Genomic DNA, 8,925 nt, shown 5'->3' on the forward strand with positions numbered 1-8,925 from the left:
CTCTCAGGTCATCTGGGACAGGTCTGCTACTACACTATGACCCGCCCCCAGACCTCTCAGGTCATCTGGGACAGGTCTGCTACTACACTATGACCCCCCCAGACCTCTCAGGTCATCTGAGACAGGTCTGCTACTACACTATGACCCCCCCAGACCTCTCAGGTCATCTGGGACAGGTCTGCTACTACACTATGACCCGCCCCCAGACCTCTCAGGTCATCTGGGACAGGTCTACTTTCTGTCCCCAGAGTCAGAACTAAACAGGGTGAAGCAGCATTCAGTTTCTATGCTCCTCATATCTGGAATAAACTCCCAGAAACCTGCAGAGCCGCTGCTACTCTCAGTTCTTTTAAATCAAGGCTGAAGACCTTTCTTTTTGATGTTGCCTTTCTTTAAATTAATGCTCATTTCTTTCTTATGCTGCACTGTAACTTTTACTCTTGTGTTTTATGTGTCTTTAATGTTTCTATTTTTAATTCACGTGTTTTATCTGTTTTTATTTTTTAACTGTTTTTATCTGTTTAACTGATTTGGTGTAAAGCACTTTGAATTGCCCTGTTGCTGAAATGTGCTCTACAGATAAAGCTGCCTTGCCTTTCAACTGACAGCTGTTGTTGTGGTTGATGCTAACTTGTAGCTAAGCTAGCAGTGAACCAACTTGGTTAAGTAGGTCCATTTTTACTGCGTTGACATTACAGAAGTCTCTCGTTAGCATCTTGTATGCTACTTGTCGCAAGGGGACGCATGCGCGACTCAAATCTGCTCTGGACTCACATCGGGGAGGGACAGTTGGTCCACAACGGATCAAGTCCAGACCAAACCTCCCGACTAAGTTTGTCTGGCGTCCAGGCTACTTTAATAAAGGAAATTCCCTCTGAATACATTCTGTTTTATAGCAAGAACACATCCTCAGCCACAAGCTACCTTGTTGTTAAGTGCAACAAATTTCTTTTTAGAAATACAAAAAACAGATTGTGCATGAAGATCTTTATTGAATTTCATGTGTGATGTTGAAACTCTGATTTTACCAGTGCATTTTCCTTTCAGTCGTCCCTTTTAATCAGTCCTAGCAGCTAGAATACTATTTAGTGTCTAATAATGGTCCGCTGGCGTGAAACTAAAAGCTTCCAACTTATGCATAAACTTTAGCTTTTCATGGTGAGGCCACACGTGTTCATTTAAGATCAGATATTGCCAATATCTGTAATCAATTGAGTAACATTTCAGAAAAAACAGGGACACACACACACATGCACAAAATGGCATCTAACCGGTTTGATCAGAAATGACCATTCATTCATCAGCTGTTTGTCTCAAATGTGTCCCGAAGAACCCTGTTCTCATTGGTCGGTTACAAAGATTTGAGGAGTGACGCTACTTCTTGGTTAACTTGGTTAGTCTCGCAGCGATGTGGATTAGTGAAAACAAAACTAATATCAGATAATATTTCATCAATATTAGCCAACATCAATATCAACAGGCATTGTTGCGAATGTTGTGTAGAAATTCAGGTGCAAAGTAGCTTTTCACACATACCCATCGTGAGGTATCGTATTCTGCTGCTCTCCAAGATGCATCCTGGCATTTCTGGTCCTGCAATCTCAAAACAACCAACAACTAGCCGTTATTTCCAAGAATGGGAGTTAAAAATGTCAAAACAGTCAGGAAAAGAGCATTTTTAAGTTGTATTTGCTCATGGTCCTTTACTGCAGTCTTAGACCACAGACGTGGTACTCTCTGGGTTGATCCGAACCGGCCTGGTGCTCTTCCTCAGGTCCTGCAGCTGTTTGGCCGGCTTGCCCACGGCCTCCTCAAACCGGCTCTCCACCACGGGCAGGACGGTGTCGTGGAGGAAGGTGGCGTTCTGCACGATGAAGGCCTTCTTCTCCGGGTCCTGCTCACAGCGCAGGCTGTAGTCCACGTGCTGCACGGCCACCAGGAGGATCTCCCTCAGGCTCTCCAGCAGCACCATGTGCAGCTCGGGGAAGTAGAGCTTCAGGCCTTCCTCCAGGAAGCTCATCATCTGCTTGGTGAAGGCCACGATGGTGTAGCTCAGGTTCACCCAGCAGTCGTCGCCCGTGTACTGCTCGAAGTTGCGAATGCCGCAGCTGCGCATCTCGTCCTGCAGCGACAAAGATTCAGAAGGTAACTGTATTTCTTTCTTTACAGACTCAAGGTCCAGATGAAAAAAGAACACTCAACACATTACAAAAGGGTCGTATGTAACATTGATTTAGCATAAACTGTATTCATGGGGGTTCCGTGCCGTAGTCCGTTGGGGGGGCGGCGGCCTTCATCTTGGCCGACCTGACGTGCTCGGCCGGTAGGCGGGCACTGCCGGCAGTCGGCCTCAAATGACCAATCTGATTGGTGGAGAGCTAACCGAGACACGAGGAGCGGGATGAGCGATGGACGAGTCTCTCAAAGTCGGACAAAAATCTATTAAACTGACCTTTGTCGATCTGAAATGAAGATTCAGCAGCTGTGTGTGTGTGTGTGTGTGTGTGTGTGTGTGTGTGTACTGTGTGTACACAGTGTGTTTGAGAGCAGAGACGCAATAGTGTGTGTAAGGCATACAGGCTACAGCTCATTGGATTCAATAGCAGCCTACTTTGCTTTAAAAGGCGTTTAGGTCTATTAGGTTCACTCTGCATGATAATTGTGTATGTAGGTCTGTGCGTGTGTGTGTATGTGTGTGTGTATGTGTATGTGTATGTGTGTGTGTGTGTGTGTTTATGTGTGCGTGTGTGTGTGTGTGTGTGAGAGATGAAGACAGATTCAGCAGCTGGACGGCCTCTTTCTTGCTTAAAATGTTTACAAAAACACAGTTCTGTGAGTAAAATATAGTAAAATCTAAAACTGTTTTCTGAACAAGCCGCCATGACGGTCTGGTCAGACCCATGTGACGTGTTTCGGCATGTTTTGTTTTTTGGTTGCCTAACTCGCGGAGGTGATTTGCTGTTTCAGTTGTTTTGTGTGTTTGTGTATTTTGTGTTTGTGTGTAGTTGTACTGCTGCCTGTTTTGGCCAAGACACTCTTGAAAAAGACATTTTTAATCTCAAAGAGGCTCTCCCTGGTTAAATAAAGTAAATGAATACACATAAAATGGAGAAAGGAGCCAAATGCTCACACTGGAGACGCTGGAAATGTTCAACAATCGACTAACATCCAACGGACGAGACACAAAGCCGAACCCACCTTGAGTTTAGCCAGAGCCTCGGGGGTCATGAGATTCATCCTCCTCCACATCTCCTCCGAGTTTCGGTGCTTGGTGGCCTCCATGATGATGTCGTTGTAGCTCTGCAGCGCCGCCTTGACGTCTCTGACCAGCAGGGACTGCAGGGTGAAGGTCAGGTCCAGGCCGATCTCCGTCAGCTGCTGGCAGTGCTCCTTGGCCACTTTAACGCACTCGGCCGCTGTGGACAGGCTCTCCTTGCTGTCGAACACCTGACCAAGACCCAAAAAATGATCTTCATCAGGTTCAGGTTTTTTGCTATTTCACATATTTTCACAATACTGACACGTGCTTTTGAAATATGTTCCCTCACGTGCCAGTTTATTTAATCACATTCAATGTAACAGGTAGATAAGACGGGCAGGTAGTTAGCAAGGTAACTAAGTACAAAAAACATAATAATTAGGTTTTGACCTGATTTCTCACCTTTCCCTAGAAGCAAACTGACATATTTTGGCTTAGTTTTTTTTGTATATATATATACACACACACACACACACACACACACACACACACACACACACACACACACACACACACACACACACAGATACACAGATACACAGATTTCATTACTAAATAAGGGAGATCGGTGATTGTTATCGGCTGATAAAGGCTTTAACCCTCGTGTTGTCTTCCCATCAACCATCTTTTGGTGCTTTTTCCGATGTTTTTGCTGTTTTTTTTTTTTTATTAATAGCCTAATTATTACAAATTATTATATTACAAATTATTATTAATTTTTGACTTATTACACAAAAACAAATTTCTCTTTTTTTTGCATTTTTTGTCCCTTTTTTTCGTCATTTCTTCCAAGGTGTTGGTCACTTTTTTTAAATGACATAAAACAACATAAATTCTGTGAAAGTAATCAGTCATTTTACCTGAAGAACATCGCAAGCCATCCATGCTATTTTGAGGTAATTTGGTTAAAAGAAAGCCGAGTTCCTGATATTAAAAATAAGAGGAACGGGTCAAATTTGACCCGAGGACAACACGAGGGTCAAATAGTTTGAAAAAATGTCTGCAGTGATTTAAGGGCATTTTTCAGATTTTGAGCTAGGACAAAAAGCCAAACAATTACTGATATATTCTCTAAACATTTGACAATTCACATCATATTATCTTCTGTTAATTTTAATACACACAGTCCAGGCCAAAGGTTCGGACACACCTTCTCATCCAATGAGTTTCCTTCATTTTCATGACTATTTACATTGTAGATTGTCACTGAAGGCATCAAAACTATGAATGACTTCACATGCTGAATTACTGTGTACAGTACATTGTTGTTATGACTGTTAAAATGAATATATGATAAATATATGACATGATAATTAAAAAGCTTCAACTAGACCCGGTGACCAGTGATCGGTCTCAACCAATACGGCTTCCAGCAACCGGAGATCGGCCCCAAAAACCCTGATCGGACCCCCCTTAGTACTAACTCGTGTTCTCCCGTGTTTGACAGGCTGTTGCTGGTCTGGCTGACCCTCTTCCTACCTGCTTGCTGAAGGCGTTCACAAACATCCTCATGGCGGATTTGGACCAGACCACGAAGGCGGAGTAGCAGCCGGTGTTCCCCGCAAAGTCCATCTCGAACTCCTTGGCCGTCTCCAGCAGGCTGGTGAAGAAGATGTTGCAGAGTTTGTGGATGTAGAGCAGCGTGGCCCCTTCGATACGGAGCTGCCGTATGGCGGTCTGGACCGCCACGGCCCGGTTCTTCAGAAACAACTCGCAGGCCTTGGTGGACTGGCCTGAAACACAGAGAAACAATTCTGACTGACTGCACCTAAGTAAGTAAGTAAGTAAGTAAGTACGTAGGTAGGGAGGTAGATAGATAGATAATTACTAAGTGATGATTAGTTTGAAGTAGAGCCCGACCGATAAAGGATTTTAAGCCGATATCGATACGAATATTTGGTTATTTAAAAATCCAATATTCCAATATATATTTAAAAACAAAATCCAGTCCAGATACACGTAATAAAACATAACAAGGTTTCCCTAACATAAGTTATTTGTAGTTATTTATGAGTTCTGAGAAAAATAATATGACTAATTATATAGGGCATAAATCGGGAAAATGCCCAATATTGGTCTATAATATCGTCCGATTATATCAGTCGGGCTCTAGTTTGAAGGTAAAGAAACTATTCAAATGAATATTAACATTAATGCTTTTGTTTGTTTGGGTGGGGGGGGGGGAAATCAATTTGCAATTAATTTTGAGATTATTTTTAAAAATTGATTTTCTTTTCCCGGGAATCAATGTTTTATATTTAATTTTTTACCAATGATTCATCATTTTCTGTTTATAAGTTACTACTTCATGTCCGTTTCCGGCATAATCTAGTACTACATACATATTATTTACTTTATTATTATGTACTTTACAAACTAAATAAACGTCTGACTGACATGTGATGTGCATTTTGTTATAGAAAACAATAACTTTTTTATTGATGTCTCATGATATATTGTCTCTAGAAGTGTATTTTTCCACTTTTTTTGTTAAAGGAAAAGGAAATCGCAATAAAATCTAATTGAGAATTTTCAATAAATGCAAATATCAATAAAAATGGAAACCAAGAATCATGAAAGGATCAAACGGGGACAAAGGCGTATCATCCACGCCTTGTGCAATAAATGCATCTCTATGCATAACTAAGGTATAGATGATGTGGGAGGTGCTACTGATGAAACCAAAGACCCAGCAGGACCTAGTCTGATCAGCTGGGACACGGCCCTGCGGGTGGCCTTGGGTCCCCCCCGAAGAGACCGATCCGGGGACAACTCGAACACCAGCACCTCCGTCAGCTGGCGAACGCGCTCCTCCACCTTCAGCCGCAGCTCTTTGACCCTCGGGGTGACCTGCTGGTCTCTGAGATACCCGTTGAGCTTGTCCAGCAGGTCCACGGCGCCCTCGAAGTCTCTCTGGGCGATGCAGACGTCCAGGTCCTCCGGCAGCTCCTGGATCCACTCCAGGCTGAGGTCCACGCTTTCCTCTGCGCCTGCCGGCTCGTCCTCGTCCTGATCGAAAGGGTTGGTGGAGGACTCCACCCTCACGGGGGACGTGGGGACCTCCTCCTCCTTCGTGTGCCGGTCCTTGGTGACTTTGTTCTTCTTGGTCTCGTCCAGGATCTCCAGCCACTCCTTCTTGATCTTGCTGTTCTCCGCCTGGAAGATGCGGCTGTCGGGGAACATGAGGATCTTGAACATGTCCTTCATGGGGGGGTTGTCCTTCACGTTGACCACGGCGAAGCTCTCCAGGTCATACAGGGCGTTGTACTTGTACTTCACGGTTCCCCTGCGGTTCGGCAGCCAGGTGGCGATCAACAGGCAGTCGTTCATCAGGAAAGCGTGCACCTTCTGGACGGGCGACATGTTGTCTACGTCGAACTCCACTAGGTCCCCGTTGTAAACAAGGTGTCTCCCTGGGGTGTCCATGATGGTTTTCCCCCCCTCCACCTTCTCCAGCAGTGAGGTCAGCGTCCTCTGCTTAAGCTCCTCGGTCTCTTTGGGGAAAGCAGCCTGCATCTCTTTGGAGGTCTCGTCCTTGTCCGTGGACAACAGGGCCTGGGTGATGCTCTCCATGATGCTCTTCTGCTCCGTCAGGATGTGGCTCAGCTGGTACATCTCGCTCTCCAGGTACGAGATCTCCTTGGCCGTCTCGATGAACTGCCTGTAGTTCTTGTAGACGTTCTTCTTCAGGTTCTGGGCCGTTTCGTCGGCCAGGTTCTGGATCTTCTGACGATGCTCCTGCAGGTCTCGGTCTCCATCGGACTGCTGGGACAGCTGCTTGACGTAATTCTGCGGGTCGAAATTAGGCGATTCGAGCAGCTTCCGTAGTCGATTCCCCGTTTCCGACATCTTCTAACGCGTGTGTGTTTTTTTAACCAAAAAGGTGGACAATTTGAGGACAAATGTAGACAGAGGAAGTCTTCTGGCTCATATCCGCTTTCAACCCAAACAGGAAGTAGTATGGTTGACACCCTGAACGTCACGGGATCCAGAAAATGAGATGGCCAACAAATCGCATCAAAACAAATATTCTTTAATTAAATTTGGCCGTTTCTAAAAGTCAAGGTCTTTCTACAAAGACAGCATTTTAAATTTAAACCATTTATAAGACTTGACATGTTGCTAATTGTCATTTATTTAATCACTGACACAACTAAACTACAACAGAAAAACCCGGAGTACATTTTAGGTAGGCCAACTACTTGAAATGAAGACCCTAAAGGACACAATTCCCAGAATTCCTTTGTTGTTGGCATCTTTTTTAATATTTGAAACAAGACACTTTTGGAGGATTACACCAATACGGCAACACCATCAGAGACATTAAAAATAAGAAGGCAGTTAAGACTTTATTTGATTTATTTCTCATGTACCAGGAATACATTTGACTTTGTACTACTTTTTTCACTTTTTTGTTCATTTTCTACATGTAATTTTCTGTTTATGCACTTGTGGTATTGGCTTTTGTATATAAATACTGGCGATGTACCTATGTTCTTTACTACTAATAATAAAAATTAAAATATAATAAAATAAAAAAAGATTTGAAAAAAGCGCAAGTTTTGTCAGTTTTGCCAGTATTCAAATCTGGAGCCGGAAATATGTTTAAGACCAAGAGTGTAAGGTTCCAACGATTTAAAAGCAGTAGTGCTACAGAACGACAAAGAATCGTACTTTTGATAATTGAACACATATAATAATAAAGAAAATGCTGCATTTGCCCCACACGTCTCCTACAAAAAATGAATGAGCGCAATTTTTTTTTTCGCATTTCCTTTAGGTTTATTTTGAAATCCTAAACGGAAATGCGTTGGTTGCATTGTAGCATACTTGACGCAACTGTTGGCGCTAGCGGTGGACTGACAGTTGGCAGAAACCTTCGTCTAACATGAAGATACAAATGTTTTAATGAAATCATGACACAGATTTGAGGAGTTTTTACAAGTATTATATTTGCCAGACTGTATTCTGTCACTGTGGTTATGTCATTTGTTGTTTGAGAACCCCGTACCAGCTACGTTAGCTAGTTAGCTTCAGCAAGCTAACATAAACATTGACAAGCTAACGTAGCTAGCTACGTGGCTAGCTAACGCTAACTCGGCTAACATCCCATTTTTTAGTGTTTTAATTGTAATGGATGAGGATTTTCTGCTCGCAATTCGGCTTCAGGAGCAGTTTGACAATGAATACGAGACATCGTCATATTCATCAAGCAGCTTCGAGGGTAATGGCTTCGGACAAAGCAGTAAGAAGAGGAAAGTGGAGGTGGCTGGAGGTGGCAGCGGTGTTGTTCCCTACTGGAAGCCGACCGTCCGGCCCGACAGGCCGCTGTCCATCGTGGACGCGTCCTGGGAGACGCTGGACCCGAGTCCCGATGTCAGAGCCATGTTTCTGGAGTTCAATGAGACCTTCTTCTGGGGGAAACTCTGCGGTGTCGAGGTCAAGTGGAGCCCCAGAATGACACTGTAAGTCATGTATTAAGTTATGATTTATAGTGATGTCAAAGGCCAAAACCACACTGACAACCCTAAAAATACAGATTTGTGTCCGAGGTTTGGTGTGACCGAAGGAGAGAAGATGGCACTGTATAACCCTCATGTTGTCCTCATGTTGTCTTCATGTTGTCTTCATGTTGCCCTCATGTTGTCTTCATGTTGTCTTCATGT

At 43.7% G+C, this 8,925-nt stretch overlaps 2 protein-coding genes across 3 annotated transcripts in view; one reads left to right on the forward strand and one right to left on the reverse strand.

The window, feature by feature from the left end:
* Positions 1-972: 972 nt before the first annotated feature.
* Positions 973-8,925, reverse strand: part of exoc8 (exocyst complex component 8) — a 21,349-nt gene continuing 13,396 nt past the window's right edge. Inside the window, exons 2-5 of one of the 2 annotated variants that reach the window (XM_034899692.1) lie at positions 5,959-7,117; positions 4,739-4,992; positions 3,199-3,447; positions 973-2,122 (exon numbers count right to left, since the gene is read on the reverse strand). In XM_034899692.1, coding sequence (XP_034755583.1) covers positions 1,715-2,122; positions 3,199-3,447; positions 4,739-4,992; positions 5,959-7,108 — 2,061 coding nt within the window. In that variant the 5' untranslated portion in view covers positions 7,109-7,117 and the 3' untranslated portion in view covers positions 973-1,714. Of the gene's footprint in view, positions 2,123-3,198; positions 3,448-4,738; positions 4,993-5,958; positions 7,217-8,925 lie in introns of those variants that run through there. The other variant, XM_034899691.1, reaches the window with a different exon arrangement.
* The window catches only part of LOC117961192 (sprT-like domain-containing protein Spartan), a 4,922-nt gene continuing 4,044 nt past the window's right edge, over positions 8,048-8,925 (forward strand). Inside the window, exon 1 of the mRNA XM_034899695.1 lies at positions 8,048-8,724. Coding sequence (XP_034755586.1) covers positions 8,393-8,724 — 332 coding nt within the window. The 5' untranslated portion in view covers positions 8,048-8,392. The remainder of the gene's footprint in view (positions 8,725-8,925) is intronic.

This window comes from Etheostoma cragini, chromosome 18 (genome assembly GCF_013103735.1).
Source record: "Etheostoma cragini isolate CJK2018 chromosome 18, CSU_Ecrag_1.0, whole genome shotgun sequence".
NCBI classification, from domain to species: Eukaryota; Metazoa; Chordata; class Actinopteri; order Perciformes; family Percidae; genus Etheostoma; species Etheostoma cragini.